The 22941-nt window shown below is 38.3% G+C and overlaps 1 protein-coding gene across 2 annotated transcripts in view; it reads right to left on the reverse strand.

Annotated features, from left to right (window-relative positions):
• LOC102233577 (sodium/calcium exchanger 1-like) overlaps positions 1-22941 on the reverse strand; it is a 108721-nt gene that overhangs the window by 55051 nt on the left and 30729 nt on the right. For both annotated transcript variants that reach the window (XM_005799595.3, XM_023346171.1), the window contains exons 2-6: positions 3481-3725; positions 2926-3065; positions 1901-2053; positions 1582-1809; positions 906-1310 (exon numbers count right to left, since the gene is read on the reverse strand). In XM_005799595.3, the coding sequence (XP_005799652.2) occupies positions 906-1310; positions 1582-1809; positions 1901-2053; positions 2926-3065; positions 3481-3652 (1098 nt within the window). In that variant the 5' untranslated portion in view covers positions 3653-3725. The remainder of the gene's footprint in view (positions 1-905; positions 1311-1581; positions 1810-1900; positions 2054-2925; positions 3066-3480; positions 3726-22941) is intronic.

Raw genomic sequence — 22941 nt, forward strand, 5'->3', positions numbered from 1 at the left:
TTTTTTAGCCATTCAGAAGCAGAATTGCTGAGGTTCTTTGCTACACATTTGGTCCAAATGCACTTAAGCTTAAGGTCACAAACTGAAACATTCCCCGTCTGGATTTTCTGGTAGAGAGAAAAATTCTTGCCTCCATAAATTACCGCCAGACCATCACACTAAAGCCACTTTTTTTCTGTCTGTTTAATGTTTTATTCTCTGAGATGACGTGAAACATTTGTATGTGGCTGTAAGCAAACACAGAAGAAATCTTTATGAGGGTAAATAAATTTTCAAAACTCTTTAGTTGGCTTGACTTTTACCTCCTTCATGAAGCACCAGACTTTTAACTCTACAATTTAAAGCTAATGATGCTTATCAATCCAGTGGCATTGATTTTAATAAAACTGCATGGATGAATAGTAACCTTAACGATCTCCCAAATTGAAAATGGACAAATTGGCTATCCTAGAAGCAAAGATCATTACATTAAACTGAATCTCTGTTGGCTGGGAACAATGTAATTATTGGAGGTTTAGGCAATGCAGTGCAGCTGAATCCTGAATCAATCTGCAGCAGTTTAGATGTAGGTGTTTTTACAACAGCAATCAGTAACATAAGTACTATAAAACATCAGTTCTATAAACAGTCTCTCATAGTGTCTCCTAAAGCAGCTTGTCCGTAGGCCTTATTTCAAAAAGTCTATTTAAAACTCTGAGACACAGCTGGGTATCATTTCAAATGATTTACGTCATTGGACGCTTTTTTCTTTTTTGATCAGAGTTAAGCTAGCACCTAATAAAGAAGCAAATTAGCAGCATCTCAAGAGTCGAGCTAAAAGATTTTCAAGAGTCAGGCTAGCAGCTACCTGACAATCAAGCTATGAAACATAAAAGGACAAGTTTGTCTAAAAAATAAGATTGTACCTGATAATTAGCCATCTCGATCAGCTGCTCCATGTCCTTGTCTGGGTGTCTCTGCTTCAGCTCCTTCAGCGTCCTCGCCATGTCCCTCCTGGCCTCATCATCCTCATCCTTTCCCCCCTCCATCATGCCTCCGTCCATCCCGCTGTGGCAGTTCAGCGCGATCTGTCCGTCTAGTTCCAGCATATCCATCTTTGTGAATCCACCCGGACCCAACGCTCCTCCTCCGCCTCCTCCGTCCATGCCGCCAATCCCTCCATCTCCCTCCGTCTCAATGATGATGCCGCGGTGCTTGTCGGCACGGTAACGCTTGCGGACATACTTGTAGAAGAGAAGGCGCCGGTCGGCCACCCAGGCTTGGACGACGCAGAGGGGAAAGCAGAGGAAGGTGAGCACAGCCTCCCAAACCTGCAGAAGAGAAAAGACGAGGGGTAAATTAATTTTTTTACAACTGCTGTCAATCGATTAATCACATTCTCGCGCTGATTAATCATGATGCCTAACTTTGTAAGCATGACATATAAATATGCACGCAGTTGCCTGAATGGTGCCTCCTTCTGCCACGCTTCAACCAATTAAAATGCCCGTAGATTGATCAATCGATTAATTTTAACACATTAAAATAATGCGATATTAAATCAGTATAACGTGGATCGCCCTCCGTTTAACCCTTCCTCACCTCCACCTCTCCAGGAGAAATCACGCTCAGAATCATGTAGAGCCAGATGTAGGCGAACAAGCTCCATGCTGCCGTGACGAAGAACACCCGAAGGTGTTTGATCTTCCTCGTCTCTCCGTCGGGAACCACGTACACGCAGAGGGCGATGATCACGAACATGTTGAAGGCGGCGCTGCCCACGATGGTGCTGGGACCCAGAGACCCGGCCTCAAAGCCGTGACCGCACACCTGCAGGTCGGAGGTCAGAAAATCGGATTATTGCTTTGGGTTTCATAACGTCTGGTCTGCTGGGCAGCTGCTAATCTCGTCCTGGACTTACCTCAATAACTGACAGCAGAATCTCTGGAGCGCTTGAGCCCAAAGCCATGAGCGTGAGATTAGAAACGGTTTCGTTCCAGATCCGGACCGTAGCCGTTGTGGTTTCACCGTTTGGCTTTTTTATTGTGATCTCCTTCTCTTGGGATGTTATGACCTGCAGAGAAGAGAAAAGGCAGCAAAAGGAGTTTAAGTTTATTCCTTTTCTAGAAGGTACTGTGGATGCTAGAGGTGTGAGATACGGCATATTTTGGTATTGATCTGATACCAAGTAAATGAAAAGCCAGTATCACTGATATTGATACCAATACTTTTTTATTATTACCTGGGCTTTTGTCTTTTTTTAAGAGGTACACCATTTTATTGGTGCCGATTTTCTTAAATTTGGGAGATCGGTGACCGGCCAATACTTATATGTAAAGCCGATCGTATGTCCTGATTTTATCTACTTTGGCAAAGGTCTAAAAATCAGCCACCAGGTCATGTCTGCATGTTTCCAGTTAACAACAGTCACTCCACTATCACCAACTCAGCGACAATCTTTAGCAACATTTCAGACAAAAAAAATATTTCTGACCAAAATTGGAATCAGTAGATTCAGGTTTTTAAATGATCGGTATTCAGCGATCGGCCAGAAAACTGCAATCAGTGCAGCCCTTGTTTTTTCCTATGAAATGTTTTGTTAAATCCTAGGATGGAATTTGGACGTTTATAGACACCAAAGTTTATTGGTGTCCATAAAATACTTTCAGAGCATGTTAACGTGATAAACAGAAAAATAGAAAAGCAAAACAAATTTGTGAGTCTTTCCTAAATGAAAACATTTTAATTTGAGAGCAAATCAAAGCAAAATCTTTTTTGAGGAACTGTTGAGAAACAATGCTGCAAAAATAAAATAAAATTTAGACAAAATCTGAAACAAAAGTAACGATCTTGCCATGTTAGTATCAATCCGGTACTGGTGCCAAGTTTATCAATATTTTTTGATCAGTTTCTAGTGGATACACGAGTGTTTAATGAGTAACGTACCTCTATGGACGACATGAACCGGTCCGCTATGATGCTCATGCCCAGGAACATGTAAATAAGTGCCACAAAGTAAACAATTGCCCGTGCCACTTTGTCTCCCACTGACGGGTTCTGGGGGTTCCACACAGGAAGTACCACTCCTGAAACACAAAAATGAAAACAATTTGTCTTTACCAGCAGCCATTGTACAGTGTGTAAAGCGGTAAAACCAGTTGACCAAACATGTTGGAGCTCAGCTTGGGTTGCTAGGTAACGGGCGGAATTCCGCTGGGGTTGCTAGGTAACCGTGCATTGCCTGCTGATTTGTGACATTTGGAAGTTTTTTGAAACCACTCATTGACTTGTTGCCAGATAAAACAGCTGAGTGTTTTTTTTTTTTTTTGTTTGTTTTTTTTTGGGCTGATCTTCAAAGCAGTTGAGACAAAAATGGAAGCATTAAAATGTACAAAATGTGAATTTTTGCGTAATAGGAACTGCTTAAACATTACAAGGTTGTGTCACTCATTCACTTTTCCAACTGAACTGCGGTTTACATAAAAGATATCAGTGGCCCACCTTCCTGACAGGGGTCTCCGCTGGCCGTACAGTTCCCTGAAGACTCTGCGAGGGCCGGAGCCGGGCATGAAGTCAGCACAGTGAGGAAGACGAGGAGGAAGAGCAGTGAGGAGGAGCAGGAGCGGAGGGAGACGAAGGCAGATGTAGGGACAGGCATGGCCGCAGGAGCCATTGTTACTGAAGCATCCGGCCCGACGTTTAATCACTCACTTAGGGTCAGCTCAGGATCGAGTGAGGTCCAAAACCTGCAGGACGACAGAGAGAAAAGCTTCGGTTTTATTACAGAAAAACGTGTCTAACAACATGCTGCTGAAGTGACGACGCTCTGCGCTGCATCCAACGCCCCCACCGTCTTTTAGGGGAATAGTTGGAAGGTGATTTAAGGTGGATTCAAGCACATAAAATGAAAAAGCAATAAAAAGCGGGTCATTACATGGGAGAAAATTAGAGAGATTCTTCAGACGTGATGTAAACTCTATTAAAGTCGTGGCCTGCAGCTGTAATGGACCTACAAATAATAACCGTTTGAGCCTTCAGTAGATCAGTTGAGCCCGAGGTCCTGGAAAGCACAGATAAAAAATATTAATCCTCTTTTATTTTTTCACCTCAGACAAAAAGAGACAATAAAAACATTGTTTTTGCAGTTTAACCCGAAGATGACTAAGTGTTTTTATGTGTGGTACCCCAAGATCTGGCCAAAATTATGCTGAATTTATTTTCAGGAAGGAAAATTGTTGAAATTTTTTTGTTTTGTTTTACCATAAACAAAGCAAAACTTGAGGATGTTTTTAATTTTACCTCAACAATCCTTAAAGGATGGAGAGATAAACAAATGTTTATCAGTTTTAAGACGTAAAACTGTCTTAAAACAGTTTTACGTCTTTAGGTACTTTAGGGTCCTAAAGTACCCTATAGGACGTTACTTTTGTTTTGTCAACTAATTAAGTTGTGAATTAATTACTGACTCAAAAAATGACCATTTACTGACTGAACAACAAACTCAGAGCAGTAACTAAGTCAAAACTGAACAAAAAATAAAAATTTTCCAATTAAGATTAATAAAAAATATTTTTTAAAAACTATATGTAAAAACTTTCTGTTGTACCCAAAACTTCTCAATTGTCATAGTTTCAGCTTCACCTGATTCAAGCAAGAGAAAAAGACAAATCTCTTATAAAGCACCTTTTGCTGTCCAATTATTAATCGCTTACTCCAATAAATAATCAACAGATCAATTCTACCCTGTATTGATAAGTCAAGCAGAAAGAGTTGAGATTTTCACATGTTGATTTTAAAGGTGTTTTTTTTTTTTTTGCTACAAATTATCAAACTAAAAGGCTGATTTTGCATTTTAAGCAACAAAAATGTTTATTTTATTATTTAAAAAGAAATTATTTCTTTATTTGCATATTTTAATGCATTTCCAATATTGTATAAAGCAGAAAAATGTGCCAAAGTTTCCACACGATTCATCGTCGTATTAATCCATAGTTTATCCAATAACATGGTTTGGATTAACTCATATTCATGTGTGAGAACGGCCTAGTCAAAGTCCAGATTAAATCCAGTTGAGAATATGTGAACAGTGTTCACAGACGCAGGGAGGGATGTGATGGATTACATGGTTTTATGTTTCAAAGGTGTTTCACTAAACCAGAGATAATCCAAAAATAAAAAATACATTTCATAAAATCAGAAGCTCTGTTCAAACATTTCCTGTCAAAGTACCAGGAAGTCTGTTTTTAGATCTTCAGTTTTCGTCAGACTCTGATAGTGTTCCTAAATAATCAGCTCGCCAAAATAAAAGCTCTACTATTCTAATACTTGCCTAAGAACATCAAACATGGAGGATTTGTTTTGTTGTAGAGAGAAAGAAGGCAAACAGAAACTCGCGCTCCACTGCGCAGGTAGATTTTAGTTTGAGGTCGACTTTTCATGTGGATTCCTTTGACTTGATGCCTTCCCACACCGTAGCCGTGTTAGCAGAGACGGAGCTTTAAAATTGATTTTTCAATATTCCCCCCAGAGTCTGGTGAAAATAACGGCCTTCAAATTTATCTTTCTTTGCACACAGGTCATTACAGACAGACGTGTGTGTGTGCAGACCGCGGTTGGTTTTACGTTGAGAAGCCAAACTGTGGAGAGCAGAAATAAAACGGCAATATGTTTCCTGAGCGGCTTTTCATTCATCTCTTAAAAGAAAAAAACGTTTTAAGATGTCGGGTCAAGTCAGGGTAAACAAATCCTCAGTCACAGAGAAACGGCCTCATTTCCTTTTTGACATAATCTCAAATACATTCAAACACACTGGACTCAAACTGCTGACCCGCTTTTCTCAGAAACACCAAGTACAAATAAGCGTGGTTAGTCGTCTGTGGTGACATCAACGTTGGGTCGCTCACCCCGTCCTCATCCATCTTCCAGTGTCTTCCTGCACCGACAGCAACCTGTCACTTCAATGCTCTATTCACGTCTCTCCTTTCTACTCTGATGTCAATGCTTCTCTTACATCTTAGCCTGCAAGATTGAACAGAAACTGATACGTCCCTTTCTCATCTGCACGGTCCAAATCTACTCATTTAAGCATCTTTTCACAGCGCAGAACAATAATGAAATGCAGGAGTGGCTTGTTGTTTTTGTAACATCAAAGTCAAATGAACAACAAATTGTGTTTCAGCATTTTAACTTCCTTTCAAACTGCCAATATGCGGCGCTAGCTTGAAGTGACGGAGTGCCAAACAGCAACCTGATGTGAGAGAATCAACTTCAGATGGAGAGAAAAGGTGCGAATGGCTTGGCGGAAAGTGTCCCCAAAGTAACATTTTTATAGCTACATCATGGTTGAACAGTTAAACCTTCTCAAATAAAACGAGAAAACTGAGACTTTTAGCTGCTTCTGTTCAATACGGCCACTCTGTATTTAGTTTGTTACAGAAGTTGGGAGAAATTACAGCTCTGGAAAAAGATTAAGAGACCACTTAAAATGATCAGTGTCTCTGATTTTACTTTTTATAGGTATATGTTGAGTATGTTGAACATGGTTATTTTATTCTATGAACTACTGACAACATGTCTCCGAAATTCCAAGCAAAAATGTAGTATTTATGAGCAGAAAATGAGAAATGGTCAGAATAACGTAAAAGATTCAGCGCTTTCAGACCTTAAATAATGCAAAGAAATCAAGTTGGTATTCATTTAAAAACAACAATGCTAAAGTTTTAACCCAGGAAAAGTTCAGAAATCAATATTTGGTGGAATAACCAGGAGGTTTTTAATGAGGTTCAGTGCAGTGGGCTCTTAAGTTTTTCCAGAGATGTATGTTTGATTATGCTAATCCAAAGTGAGCTAAATAACATCACAATTTTAGTATTTCACATAACAGTGATCAATCATCAGTGTGGTGAATTATAGGCAGAAGAAGGCTCACCAAAGAGCACGTTTAAATCTCTGGGGAGGGTGCTGGTCTAATATGTCTCCAAGCTGCTTTCAGACAACATTGATCCTGTTTTTCGCCTCCTCCTCAATGAATAGATCAACATACAGCTCCTCATAATTATCACTCGCTTAATTTTTGAAGCAACTGCTACTGAAATACGATCCAATAATTACATTATTTAGTCTCATGAGACGTTATGCAAAGGTTCAGTCTGTGCTGATGAAGATTCACTCATTTCAGGGTGATAGATGCTTCAGTTTTAAAGAAACTGTCAGAAAGAACAACACAGTAATTAAACTTTACAAAAATGCACACATTTTCCATAATATATATTTCTAATACTGTCTAAAAAAGGCTGAAGTGCTTCAATGAAAAATCTGCAGAATGTGCAAATTTATTTTATCTGATTAAAACACTCAATTATGAAAAGAATCATTACCTGCACCCCTGAAATTAAATGTGGCTCAAAACCTTGTTACTTCTTTTATTTTTGTATAAAAACAAAATATGGCAGAATATGACTAGAGAAACAATAAAGAATCTTCATTTTGTGGATTGGTAAACAGATGAAGGCAGACGAGGAGCATATTTACAACCACTGCAGAGCAAATCACACACCAGCTTTGACCTGTTTATTGAAAGCAGTAAGAGCACTGACAGCGGCCGTCAATTCACATCAACTCAGCTGTACCTCACTGCTCTGCCTCTCACACACACACACACACACACACACACACACACACAGCCTCAGAGGGCTCATGTCTCAGGGTTAAATGACATTTCCATTCGACTTGTTTATACAGATTCAGCTGGTATTTATCCCTTCAGTCGCCTCTCTTCTCTTCTGCGCTGCGTTTTGGGGTTTCCATGTCCACCATATTGTGATATTAATAGTTTAACTTGTGTGTTTCTCCCTCTATCCTCCGTCAGGAAGAAAAAAACCCACAGTGGTGAGTGGATCAGGATTTATGTCTCTCAACGCTACAGGAATGTTTTATTCATTGATTTTTCTTCATCACGTTGAATTTGGGATCAGATGTTCGGTTTTGGGAATCTTTCTGCACTTTCTCACCTTTAAAGATGTTGGTCAGGCAGATTGTAGATGTTGATGTGCGTTATTCATACTTAACAGATTTCAACAATTCATATACCAAAATATTCAGCTTCTTCTACTGCTATATCTTTAGGTAACTTCACCTTGTCAAACTCAGCCTCATTTTGGGCCGAATCTAAAATCTGATTCTTCTTAAAGGGCAGAATGTATTGATAAAACCCACTAAACTGTTAAAATATCAGTAAATAGCTGTTTGTTTCAGTATTCAATAAGCGTTTTTTAAAATAAAGTAATATTGAGCATCTTTTCATCCAGGACTTTGTGAATGTTTTTGTTTTTTATGGTGCTAATTTATGTTAAACGTGACTTTTTATCAATCGCTGCATTGATGACGGACTATAGCTTGACATCAAGTGAAGCTGACGCAGCAGTCACTTAAACCCAAAGATTTCTGCCAATTTTAAGAGAAAATGTGCATTAAAAATCAGAAAAAATGGGGGACCTGTTGATTTTTTTGTGGATTTTGTATGAATTTTGCAGATTTGTGAGAAACTGGAGAGACTAATTGATGTAATTTGGAGTCTAAAGGGCCACATAGAAAGCTATGGCGGGCCAGATTTGGCCCCTGGACCTTGAGTTTGACACGTTACATACTTTTTGTAATATTTAAACTCTTCTGCAGATTTTGGCTCCACTTAAACACACTTCTGCAGCCTTGAAACTCCATTCAACGTGACGAGTTTGACTGACTGATCATCGTCACTGAAGCTCCAGGTGTTATAAAGTTTGGATGTGGGTGGAGGAGAAGCAAAAAGGCAGCCAAGCAAAAACGATTTTTACTGGACGATGAAGAAATTACATTTATCAGTGGTATTCCTGGAAATATTTAGTTGAGTAAAATTAGAAAGTGACAAAACAAGGTGGCTTATTTGAAGAGAAAGAGGATTGGTGGATTAAACCCCAGAGATTATGTAAGAGATGAACTCAGATGAAGAATGTGAATCAGAGAGGGAATGAGCGTGTTTGTGGCTCAGAGTTCGGAGTTGTCCAGAGGCTGAAAAGCTGATGAGATGCATAATTAGGCAGATTTAAGGGCGATGGTGAAAGCGCCCCACTGGGCCGACGATGCAGCTGTGGAAGCACGTTAGAGGAGCGCTGCACGTTCTCCAGAGAGCGATCCAGATTTAAGAGAGAGAAACAAAGAGAAACGGTGTCGAGAGGGAAACTCGCCTGGTTTATACCAGGCGACCCTCAAAGGGTTGGAGAAATAAGTTGCTTTGAAATGTTGAGCAATGAATCTATAACAGCCGGGAACGGCAACTCAGTGGGCAGCAACTTTTAGACACCGTATCAAATTAGAGCCTGAATTAACAATTATTGTTAACAATAATATATCAATTAATCACATAATAAATTAAAACAAACTCAGTAATTTCATCTGCATGATTTATTGTTTTTCTCTATTTCTGCCAAAAACTGACAAAGTCTTCAGTCTGGTACTTTGGTCTCAGCTAGACCTTTTTTTTTTTGAAGGATAACTTTTGTTTACAGAAATTTCATAATGAATTTTATTTGTTGTTTCTGTTTTATTAATTTGGATAATTAAAATGTCTTGCAGGTCCAGTGTTAAATGTTTATTAGAATTTAAAGCTTATTGATCTTTGAGGAAACATGTTCTTCCATAATTATGCCATTAGCATTAAATATAACTGGAAAATTGTCTCAAAACAAGAATATTATCGTTTCTTCTGGACGATTGATTGTCCAGAAAAATCTCTCATCATGACATGTCTAATAGAAGTAGTTAAAAATTATACTGACGAATAATTGAATTTAAAAAAAAATAGCAGATTCTACAAATATTTCAGTTAACCGCTTCTAAGAAAAAATATTATTGCCTAAAATAAAATCAGCTTAAAATAAAATAAAATAAAATGCTTGTTCATGTGGAGTTAAAACTTGAATTTTAAAACATATTTCCAGACAAATGTGTTTTTAATCTAAAATGTAAAATCTTGGATAACAGACTTATTACTGCTCTGAATATTAATAATAATAATAATTGTTTTTTGAGACCGCATACTCCAGCCAATGATTAATCGATTACTAAATTAGTTGACAATTACTTCAATAACTGATTAATCTGATTAATTGTTTCAGCTCTGACTCAAATGTCTGGCCTTTGGGAAACTTGCTGACAAATTTTTATTTCTCTTAGAAATACGCCTTTGGCCAGCAGCTTTATTATCCACAGCAAACTGGATATGAGTGATAAACTGCAATAAATGAAACAAAGAGGACATAAAGATGGCTAAACGAAAACTGAACTTTCTAAATCTGCTGCAGATTATCTGATAACATCAGGAATCTAAATGAATGTACAGGGTGGGCAATAAGTTTCCATACAGAGAAAAAATAAACATTTTATGTTGGACAACCGCTTTTATTTTTGTGCAATCGCTGCACGTCTTGGACCACTTCCTGGTTGATCTGCAACATTTCCAGTTTTCTGAAACTTGCAGATAAGTTTTGCCACAGTGTCGTGTTTGATGCTGGTTCCATGTTTTCTGCTAAAGTTTTGTGCAACCACGCGACTGCTTCCCGATCCAGTCATCAGTGTAATTCAAATTCTTTGCTCTTTTGTCAAACGCATCTTCTTGGGTATCTGAAATATAAAAGAAATCTACGTTTTACATTCTCCTATGTATGGGAGCTTATGGCCTACCCTGTATATCCCGAAACACGTTGAAGTCACGGACGCCTCACATGTAATAATGGATGCTATGGATGTCAGCGCGGGTCACTGGAAGTCGGATGAATCCTCAGGGCTGGATCCAGAGCGATCGGGTTTGTAATCCCACGGTTTAATTTGGAAACAGTTCCTCTGTTTGCCATGTGGCTGAACAAAGTGAAACTGTTTCCTCGAGACAATAAGCCTCTTACTCACCCCTTAATTCAACTTTTCTCTAACTTTTCCATCTCCTGACATTTTAGGATTAGAGAAAGCGTACTTTCAGCGTGTTTTCCGGAGCAGCAGTCAAAGTTGGCACATTTTAAAAAGTGTTGCATCTCCGCCTCTGTGAAAACATTTTGTGTAGGCGAGGATGTCATCCAGATGAAGTTAAAAAGCTGCTAATGGGCTGTGATGAGAGAGAAGATGAAGCTTGATATGATGATGTTGGATCTGTGTTCGGGGATTTATTCTCTAACGTTTAACTTTAGTTTGTCGCTGCAGCTGCCGTCATTCTTACTGATTCTCATAAGAAAAGAAAATATTAAAACTAAATAAAAAGCAGCATAATTTTAGGCTGAATAAAGGATAAAAATCCAACTTTCATTTTATTTAAAAGAGAAAAATGAATCTCATAATAGAAAATAATCGCAACACCTAAACTACAGGCATAGGCATGAAAAATTTGATCATGATAGGATTGTGTCCCAGCCACTGTTTGCAGGATCTGGTAGAAACCTGGCAACCTGAACCAGCGCGTCCTTATTGGAGGCTAATAAGTTAGCAGCTCCTCCAGATAAAAACAAAACTTCCATCTGTGGTAAAAGTTGGCATCAAATTAGGTTAAAATGCTTGTTCATGTATTCCCGAATCACTGAGGGTGAAAATTTAGTCGTGACAAACCTTCATCCCTCCCTCCTCATCCTCCCCCCGGCCTGTTTCAGCTGGGCGAACTAAGACTCTTTCGCCTTCTTCTCCATTTCTTTCCCATCGGCATCACCCCATCTGTTCCCATCGCTCCGCTTCCTCCTCCTCTTCGCTCCTCTTTCATTTTATTCGCCATCCTTTATTTTATTTTTTTTCTTACCCAGCCTCCCTTACTGACTGTCCGCTCTCTTGGGCTCCGCATAACAGCAGCGTTGCTTCAAAAAGGCCAAAATAAATCCCCTTGTCGCTGGGCTTAGGGGAAAGATTGTCACAGGGAGAAAGAGGATGAAAGGAAGTAGAGAGTGGAAAAAAGAGAGAAATCAAGCACATGGAGAATAATTAGAAGCTGCTTTAATCCCCCTCCCTGATCTTTCTTTTTTATATCCGCCCCTAGTGCAGCGGCAAACACATTCAGAGTGGATACAACACGCGGCTTTACAGCTGCAACTCTTTCTTTTATCTGCTCACAGTGGAAGCATGTGATAATAAGTTGCTTCTGGGGAAATCATGTCCCTGACGGCAGCAATTTTCCACACCTTTCGCGCTTCTACTCTTCAATTTTATAACTAGTAGAAGTTTGGAATCATCAGTCATTTCTACATAGTTACAGATTTATTCTGCTTCTGCTTTTTCATCACATTTAAACGTTCAGATCATGATGGCTGCTTGAATTCAGCAAGTAAGCTAAAAGATCTCAAGAAGCGACACATTGTGAGCCGATCTGATGTCAGTCAGTCCGTCAGACACCAGCAATGTCCTCAGAGAAGCAATTCCTGCAGCCAATAAACCCAAGAAGGCGTAAGAAGCCATTCCTATATTGTCGAAGGGTGTTTTCACACATTATAGTCCAGTTGGCATTGGGAACATTGGAAACCAAAGTTACATTTGTTGAATTTTCAGCTAGTGAGACACTTTATTGCGTCAAGCAAACCAGATCCATGAAATGAACTTGAATGGAATTGAACACCTCTCCAAATGAGCCAGATTTCCAGTCAAACCGTTTGTTTAAAGTGGACTGAACAGGGCTGGTGTAAATGCAGCATTAGGTCGACCAATAACTCCTCTGCAAACCAAGATATTCTGAAGTCAAATGCAAAGCTGTCTGTCTGAAACCGGGTCAAAACGAAGCAAACTGGGAAGAAGAGAGGGCCAAAATTCTTCCGTTCAGACAGAAAACGACTGCTTTAGGTTATTGTGCTGAGGTTTGTTTTACACGTTAATGAGTTTTGGACTGTATTTCTTTCGCAAACATGTAAATAAATTAAATAGTGTCCTTGCTAAGCCTAATGATCATACCTGATGTATCACACTGCGGTAGGCCTCAGCTGAAACCCATGCTCCGTTTTAGGACCTCTACTGTGAGCTTGGCCTGTTTTTATTGTAATCCCCTCTTAACAATGTAATTTACAAGGAAAACCCTCTTATCTAATTGATTTAGTTAATGCAGGCCTTGAATAATCAGCCAGCATTTCTCCCATCTGCCGCACTCACAATAACCCAAACGCTAAATGGATCAACCGCTCATTTCATATCCAGATTGTTAATCACATTAACTTTGGTCACCCATTAGTCATTCTGTCCTTTGTTTTGTTTTTTTTTGTTTTAATCTTTCACTCTCAGTTGATTAAACTCATATCTGACTGGTTTACTCCTGCGACGAACGGCGCTGTCCGGCGCACGTCTTCTGGATCAAAATGAGAGATTTTCACGCTGCGTCAAAAATGAACTTTATGAATGTTTAATTTACAGATGGCAGACAGAGGCTCATAAATACCGGATTAATAACAGCCTGGCGTATCCAACTGCAGCAGCAGAGCCTGATCAATGTGTTTAATGGTCTTTTGAGAAGTCCGAATCATCTCCAGCAGCCTCGGTAGTGACTTTTTAGAGATTTGCATGAATTCGCATTGAAATTGTCTCCTGTAGGGAGTTGTAATTTACAAAAAGTGTAGATCGTTGGTGAGGTGAAAACGACTGGAAATCAAGGATTATTCAGTGTGTCAATATGGAAGAAGATTAGGGTCATTGAAGAAAAAAAATTAATCTCAGAATTATAACTTTAATGTAAGAATTATGACATTAATCTCAGAATTCCTACATTAATCTCAGTTTTCAGACGTCAATCTAAGAAGTCAAACTTAATCTCAGAATTAGGACTTTAATCTAAGAATTACAACTTTAATCTGAGTTCAGACTATTAGAATTCAGATTTCAGACTTTGATTTTGAGAATATGACTTTAATGTAAGAAAACAACTTTAATCTCAGAATTCAGACTTTAATCTCAGAATTTTGACTTTCTCAGAATTCAGATTTCAATTTCAGTTCAATTTCAAAATTCAGATATTAATCTCAGTTTTCAGACATTAATCTAACAATTCAGACTTTAATCTAAGAATTCGGACTTCAATTTCAGAATTACAACTTTGATCACAGAAATCCAACTTTAATTAATTAATTTACTTTAATTATGACATCTGTGGCTGTACAGCCCTTTCCACATTCAAGTCATTTCTCAAAACGCGCCTTTTCAGACCAGATTTTAACACGATTAATGTCCATAAGTGCTTCCTTTGTAAATAAAATGTATTATTATTTAATCTCACCATTCTGACTTTGACCTTAAAATTTTGCAAAAAAAAAGTAATTTCTCACAATCTCAGAGCTTGAGAAAAATTCTGATTTTAACTTCAGAGTTTTTTCCTGAATTGACCCTAATCCTCTTCCGTATCGTCACAGTGAGAAAGCACTGGGTTTTTATGGTGGGGATTTGTCTGAGAGTTGCATCTTCTCCAGGTCCGGCTGTTCAGACGTGCATTTTATTCAGTCACTGCAAATAGCCTTTAGGTGCTAGTGCATGGTTTCACATCTTGCCCACTGACTGCTGACTGAGACGACTGCCAGTTCTGTTCTTGCCCTGACTACAAGACACAACTTTACAATTTCAAATAATCCTAAAAGTTAAGAGGAGAAGGCAATTTTCCTTTGCATCTCTGGTCTAAATAAAGTGTGGCATGAGTAGGCTGATGTTCAAAAAGCCTCCAATTAAAACAACTCTGCAAGGAAGAACGAGTTAAAATTTCTCTGTAGCGATGTTGAAAACACATTTTTACACATTTACCACTGATGTGCACATAGTTTAAACGTGTCTTATTGAACAATGCCAGTTCAGCTCTTACATACAATGTGATCTACTGTAAAAGAGCTAAAGCAACGGCCACCGATTCACTTTTCAAAGTTATGCCACACTATGCAAACACTCACTCTGCACTGATGAAGAGTCAGTCACTTCAGGGTGCTGAATGCTTGAAACATTAAGTGAAAAGGTCAGTTTGACCTACTTTTTGATTAATACAGACAATATTTGAACTGTTCACAACATGTTATCTTTCCCTGACATCAAGATTTGATCATCTGAAATAATTAAGTATGAACAAAGAAATGCTAAGAAGAAGTAAGGGGGGGTGGAGTACTTTGTCGCAGCCCTGACTGGCTCAGTTTGCATTGTAACTTATTAGGGCTGAAGTGATTTATCGGATTAATCGCGATGATTTGATTATTGAAATAATCATCAATTATTTGATTAATTGTTAACTGTAGAATAGAGACTTTTTAAAAAGACCATTTGCTGAAAAAACAACACACAGAGCAGTAATTAAGTCAAAACTGAACAAAAATATATACATTTTCCATTTAAGATAAATAAATCTTTGTAAATATGTTGCACCCAAAAATCTTCAAGTGGATTAGGTTTCGCTTCACTTGGTTCAGATTTTGTAAGAAAATATTTCCTATTACCACCTTTTCATATCCAATTATTAATTTTAAAATAGATCAGCTCTACACTCTATTGATGCCAAGTCAAGCAGAAAGGGCTGAGCTTTTCACATGTTGATGTTAAGTCTTTTGTTTGTAGCTGCAGATGCCTTTGTTACAAATTATCAAGCTGTGCTATCATAGCAATGCTATGTTTTTGTGTTTTAGGCAAGAAGATTTCTATTTTCTTATTTTAAAAATGAATTATTTGAATGTGTTTATAACATTGTGTAAAACAATCTTAAGTGGTTAACTGAAATTGCATCCAATTAATAATGACAATCAACAGATTACCATGATAATTATTAGTTGTGGCCCGATAACCTATTAAACAGCCAATCAAACAATGTTTCTGTTGTTCAGCTGTGGTGGCAGAACAAAGAGTGCAGAGCTTGATGTTCTCATATTCTACTGTTTGGTCATTTTTTAAAATTCCCCATCATATCTCTCCCAAAAGTGAAAAGCCCAAACATGCGTCTGTGCTGAGAGACGTCCCAGCCTGATAATTAAAGCTGTGAAATCCTCCAGTTATCATGCAGGGCAGGGCAGCTGTTTGTGTGTGTGGGCGGACGCTGATGGTTATCGAGACTGAGAGCGCTCAAAAGATTTAACATTTTCACATAAAAATCATTGTCTGCAATAAATGCTTTACTTCTGTTATAAAGAAAATAGCAGCCAGTGTTACTCAGCCATCAGTTCAGTAAGTCTCCATGGCTGCAGCATGACTGAAGTGGAAACGAGACCTGCACCGTCGCAGCTGTAGCGACGAGTTAAGCAGCATCGCTTCTAACAGGTGAAATTAGCAGAGCGGCAATCGCACACCAAGGCAAGCGTCCACAGAGAAGCTTTGGCGCAGATAACCGCGCTCGCTGGTTAAATCCAGTCTGAGGAGGCAGGCTGCCGGGTCGGGAACAAAGACAGAGGCAGCAGCGAGGAAAAGCAAGAGGAGACAGAAAAACAAGCAGATTAGAGGGAGAAAGTTTTGGGGCTTGGCAGCCAATAAATTCACGGTATTACCCACCGAGTTTCCCAAGCAGCCAAGTAATCAGCATCTGCACAGACCTTGTTAGCACAAGGTCAAACACACACACACACACACAACACACACTAAGGCTACGTTCACACACTGCAGCCGGAAGTGACAAAATTCCGATTTTTTTTTTTGTGTGTGAAATTAGATTTTTTTTTTTGCCGTGGTCGTTCACACTTCCAGATGAATACGTATTTCATGTGATCTCAGAGGATGCTCAGTGTTTTGCCTACTGCCATAAAAACGTAGAAGAAGAAGAAGAAGAAATGCTCAGTGTTTCCAGAAGTAAACATGGATGCTGAAGGTGGAGCATAGCTTACAATTCTGAAGTTGTCCAACTGGAGCCAGCATAATAACAACTTAATCCTCGTTATCCTCCACCATGGTTGTTGTTTTTCTTCCAGCTTGTGAGTATCAGGACGCAGAATAAGGACGTTTGAGTGGCCTGCGTTGCATTTGAAAAAGATCTTACCTGTGTTGTTCAGACTGTCATAAAAAGAGCAGATGAAGGTCGCTTTAAGGCAAAAAAGTCAGAATTGGGTCACTTCGGGCTGCAGTGTGAACGCAGTCTAAGTCTTTCTATCTTCACAGAACTTTGCATTGACTTTCATTCATTTCTAAAGCTGAACTCTGACCCTTTAGCTACCCATAAACCATAATAAATGAAACATTGGCCAATTTATTTGACTTTTGTTGATGATTTTGATGATGGCACTCATCAAAATGTAAAGTTTGTAAAAGGTTTTTCTCTCAGTTGTTGACTGTATGATGTTCTTCTGACTTTGTATTTTTATGATGTAAAGCACTTTGAACCGCCGTATTGCTGAAATGTTCTGTACAAATTAACTTGATTGATTTGAACCATTACCAGTACTTATAAGTCAACTAATCAATCAATCTAGTTTATTTGTGTAGTACATTTCAGCAACAAGGCAGTTCAAAGTGCTTTATATCATAAGAAGACAAAGAAAATTATACAGTCACCAATTGAGAAGCCAGTAAACAAACATTACATTTTGTTGGTGAATATTTTATTCATTATGGTTCAAAAGCGACTCTAAACTGGTGGGTTTTATCCTTCATTTAAAGGAAATCTGTCAGTCAGAAAATGCATGTTGATGATCTGATCAGGTGACACTTTGTGTTCAGTTTGGTTTTCGATAAACTCACGTAAATTGTCGACTTTTTTTGGGCGTCTGCTGGAAGTTTGTGACGCAGCGATGAGCAACGGGGCGGATGAGCTCGATTTTAAGCCGCATCGAAATTTGTGTATTTCACCAAACCGCATTGGAAACACTTTTTTCTCTTAACAGTCGTTTGTAAACAGCAGAACCGTGTTTATTTGTAAGTGCTGGCGTTGTTGAATAATGCTCAACCGGCTCCACCAGAGATCCATTTGAAAGTGTTGAATCCAAAGCTCTTATGACAAAATGTAGCCGATGAAGTCGATAAACTCCAAGTCTGTGGAGTTTATCGATCCATCTCCTGAATGAGACGCCATTGTCTCCTCTGATGACTTTTCATCCGTTGCTTCCATGATTTTTAATGATTTATTGCGTGAACAACTTGTTCATGTGCGGTTTTAATTGAATTTCTTATTAAATGGAAACACTGCAATCACAACATTGCCTTTTTCACAGAGTAGTGAAAAGGTTTTCTCACAGCTGTAATGCAGATGAAACCCATGCAAATACACTGAGTTGTAGTGATGCAGAAACGCCAAAAAGAGAAAACACTTGGAGATCTTGACAGGAGTTCAGAGCAGAGATTAGGGAGCGGAGGAGACACCTCTGGTGTCTGTGATGTGCTTTAATCTGAACAAACTGACTGTTGCATCATCGGATCCACCGCAGGATGCTCAATGTTCTGACAGCATCAAACACACAAGTTTATCCCCTATCCTCAAGGAAACCTTACTTATGAGACATATTACAAACAAAATCCCAAAACAAAACTCTCTCTTTTTTTCTTCCAGCTGTTTGATGAGAAACCCGCAGGAGCCGCAGTTACAGAAGCGATTCAACCCGGATCAACAATGGCGACGAGGAAGCAGAGCGAAACTCCGCTGTCTCTGTGTCAAACATCCTGAAGGTTGTCGCTACAACTGGAGCCACGTAATCAGTGTTTGGCTCATTAGGAAGGCAGTCTGCTCATTAAGGAGCCAGACGAGAGCAGAGGAGAAGAAGACGACGTGACAACAGGTCAGCTTCTTCAGATTTGATCCCACTACAAAAACACATTTCAATTTATTTCACTGAGATTTGACGTGAGGCTACAAAAAGTAGTTTATAATTGTGAGATGGAAAGAAAATAATTCAGTCTCTAATCTGAAAACTGGGACATTCCTTTAGATTAATCAACTTATTCTCCCTTTATAGGGAAACTGAGTAGGAAAATGGAAAGCAAAAATATGAACAAATATTAAACAGAGATTGTAAATTGTTGTAAATGTTTAGTCTGCCTTAAATTAATTTTAGTTTGTTTGTTTGGTGAAGTGCGAACACTCAATCAAACTCCGGTTGTCCTAATAACGTCTGTCTCGGTTCGGTTAAAGTTTGAATTCATATGTAAATGGTAGACCGCTCCAGAATCAGGAAATCGACATTTGTGCAGGGCATTCTGGGTAAATACGGCCAAAGCCAACTGGAGTCTAACACTATTGAGAGAAATGGTTTGTGATTTGTTATTTTTTACGAAAGACTAAACATAAATCCTACAGCTGCGAAAATCTGATGCCATATTGTTTACATTTTGTGAAGAAGTAAGTTGCGCTCATGTCTTCTTCAGAGAGTTTCCTTCAGTCATTCTGGGTGTAGCGCCACCACAGGCGAGGAGGGGAACAAGTTTTCTACATTCTTCATTTATTGTAAACAGTTTTTAAAATTAGTTTGGTTTGTTTTACACAGCTGAAAATGTAACAAATGTTGCAACTTTGGGAAAACACCATCAAACCCAATGAAATATCTTTATTTCCTGGTTATAACATGAAACATAAAAACATTTAGGGGATTTAAAAACGGGTTAAATCGAATCTTTAGGACGTTTACAGGAAGGTTTAACATTTTTCATGGCAACAGAAGAATGACTTCAGATTAGATTTACAACCTAAAATCAGCATTAAGGGTTTATTTTATAACTTTGAGAGACAGGAAAACTATGCTCACACATAAACTTATCAAATATACAATAAAAGCCTCTGGTAAGATCATGCATAAATAAGCACATGGGATGAACCAAGGCTGAACTTCTACAATCTGTGCAGACAGGGATCAATTTCAGCGCTGCTAACCTTCATGCTGGTTCCATTAGTTCAGCCGAAGAGGCAGGGAGGGGCAATTTCAACCAATTTGTCTGGCCTCTAATGCGTTTCTGTGGCCGGCAGACGAACTCAAGATGCTTAATTTTAAAATGCTTCCCATCTCAAATTACACTGTGACAACATGTGAGAAAGCCAAGTCCAATCGCGTTAACCCAGGTTTGAGAAAGAGATGAAATATGTTGTTGTTTCCATTTTTATCCTGAAGTCTGTGAAAAGCAGCTTGGTCCAGTGAAGGTGTGAATCCAGAACCAGTCTTGGGTTTGATGCAGTTTTAGTTCTACTGACTGCAAATTTTAACATTTTCTTAATTATTATACTAATTTGCAGTGGCACACTTCTTTTCATAGCAGAGCTAAATTGTTGTTTAGCTATTTAGCATTTCCGCTCGCTTTAAACAGCTTAGGGCACTTAGCTTTCCGTAAATTAATTTTTCTGGCTAATTTACTTTGCTATAAACTTTTAATTGAATAAATTTGACATTTGTGTTGAAGTTTTGGTGTTTTTACTCCTGATAATTCCTCAAGTAGTTAAACGTTTATTATATTCACGCTCTTATTTTGAAGTGGCAGAAGACTGTTAATGCAACAGTTCCATTTCCTCTCTTCCCATGATGCGGTGAAACAAATGTTTACCAAATATTATAATATTATCCAGCTAATCATTATATGCTAAAATAAAAAAAATAAATTAATTCACAATGTTCACTGTGATTCTCATCCTGAAACTGGCTTTGCATTCAGGCAAAAAGGTTTTGGGGAGATATCTGTTGGTTTATAATTGATATTATATATAAAGATTTTGTTTTACGTTGGGATAATATTGTCCTTGGTTTTCACAATTATTCAGGAAAAGAATAAAATAATTATTTTTTAATTAATTTGATTGTATTTTTAGCAAAGTTTTTATTCACAAATGTAAATTCAATAGAAAAATGTGTGATTTTTAAAATTGACCTACTGAACTACTTTTAGTTTTTGTTACCATCTCATTCAAAAAACTGTAAGGCAATTAAAACACTGTGTATTTTCTAACTTTAATTTAAGTATGTGATGATATTATTACTTCTTATGAGGTGTACAATTTATTGTATATTTGTTGTACCTTGTTCTTGAATTTAAAAAAAAAAAAATTATTCAGTACCCAGAATGCATTGCGGTAACGCTACAGTAAACAGTTTAAAGTCTACTGATATAAGTGCTTTTCGACCAAAGCCGTACTGCAACCAATGAAACAAAATCAGCAACAGTTAGCAAAACTCAACGACTATAAAACTGAATCCATGAGTGAAAAGTCTGATCCAAAGAAAAGAATCACTTCCTGAATCGCAAACAAACTAATTATGTTGTAATAAGTTTTGAGTTTTTTGCTTTAGCATTAGCTTCTGCTACAAGTCATGTTGGTGTAGCGTTTCAGCTTTAGGGGAACAAATGTTTATGATTAGTGTGTTAGTACAAGTGTGTCAGTATTTAGTTTGCAGTTTAAACTCTCATAAACATTTTTTGTCACATAATCAGCCAGTTGAGTGAATGTTAGTCTCCCAACGTCTGCACAAAGCAGAGGCTGGCTAATGCTCGGTTTGGGACAAAAACCAATAGAAAAGCAAAATTTAGTGTGTTTTGCTGTTTAAAGACAGAAGCCAAGGGGGAAAAAAACGACATCAGCAATGAACTTAGACCAACAGATGTGACAGTGGATCAGTCTGAGGAGGATTATAAGGAGAAACGCTGCATAAACATCAGGAGAGCAGCCAGTTTCCCCAGCAGTGGACTTGGGATGTTTTCACTGACATCTCTGAGAACACACAACACCAAACTAAAAAGGCTGGCTGTGAAAAACTAAGCATGCCCTTGTTGCTTCCTAAGGATTTAAAGATGCAGTAAGTAACTTTTATAATAAATAATTTTTATATATTTGTTCAGAAATCAAAATTTGGTGGAATAACCAGGAGGTTTTCAATGAGGCTCAGTGTAATGGGCTCTATATATCCAGAGTTGGTCTGAAATCTGCACTAATATGCATTTAAAAAAACAACAACAAAACAATCGTGATTCAGCAAAAACAAACTCGGTTGCAGCAACTGAATAATACCAAACGTAAAGAAAAAGCCGACTGAAATATCTCAAAAAGTTTACCATCTGCAGCCTGCTTGAGAAAATCGCATCAAAAAATAAACAAATGCAGAGGAAGCACTTAAGATTCCCTCCCTGAAGTGAAATCAGGAGTTTTCTTCCTGGACGTAATAATAGTTCATCATGTAGGTGGGCGCTTGTGAGCCCACCTCGTTTCTGTAGCGATAAGAGCTGCTGTTAATTACTGCTGAGTGTGTGTGAGCGTTTCGTTCATTATGCTGAGCACGCTCAGCCGGCGTGTGCAGCCATGGGTGAAAGCAGCTCTGAGCTGCAGGGGAGACAAAGGGGGCAAGACGAAAAGAGGCGAAGCTAAACACAGACTCCAACCTGGAGGAACAGTGAGTTCACCCTGACCTGGTCATCGATCCGCCTGCAAACACACACTTAAATATGCACAGAGGGACAGTAACTCAGGAAAATCAATGTGAGTGGATGTTAATTTTAGTGGTCTGCACTTGACATCACCATCTGGCTTAAAGCGGCCAGAAAACACACATTTACAGAGGTTTTAATTAGAACGCGCCAGACTTTACCCTAACATGCGGATAAGTCTAACTTGAAACTATGAAAATTACTTCTAAATAAATAAACCAGAAGTTTATATACACCAAATGCACTGCAAAAACACAAAACCTTATCTAGCATTTTTGGTCTAGTGGAAATATCTTGGTACACTTGAAGTAAGAGAAAACTACCTTATAAATATATTTTCAGCAAGACATAGGAGCTTGTTTTAAGTAAACAGTTGCTTAAATTTTATTTTAAAAAGTTCTAGTTCCATTGGAAGATTATTTTACAAATAGATGGAAAAAATGTCTTGTAAGTGAAATAATGTGCCGGTGGAACTGAAACTTTTCCGTCAATACTAAAACAAGCTCCTTTATCTTGCTGAAAAGTTACTTGTAAGTTAGTTTTGTCATATTTTAGGTTTACTAAAATATTTGCACAAGACACTAGTCCAAAAATATACTTGGTAAGATTTTGTTTTTGCAGTGTAAAAATTCACACAACTTGTTTCTC

The sequence above is a fragment of the Xiphophorus maculatus genome, chromosome 14 (assembly GCF_002775205.1).
Source record: "Xiphophorus maculatus strain JP 163 A chromosome 14, X_maculatus-5.0-male, whole genome shotgun sequence".
Lineage (NCBI taxonomy): Eukaryota > Metazoa > Chordata > Actinopteri > Cyprinodontiformes > Poeciliidae > Xiphophorus > Xiphophorus maculatus.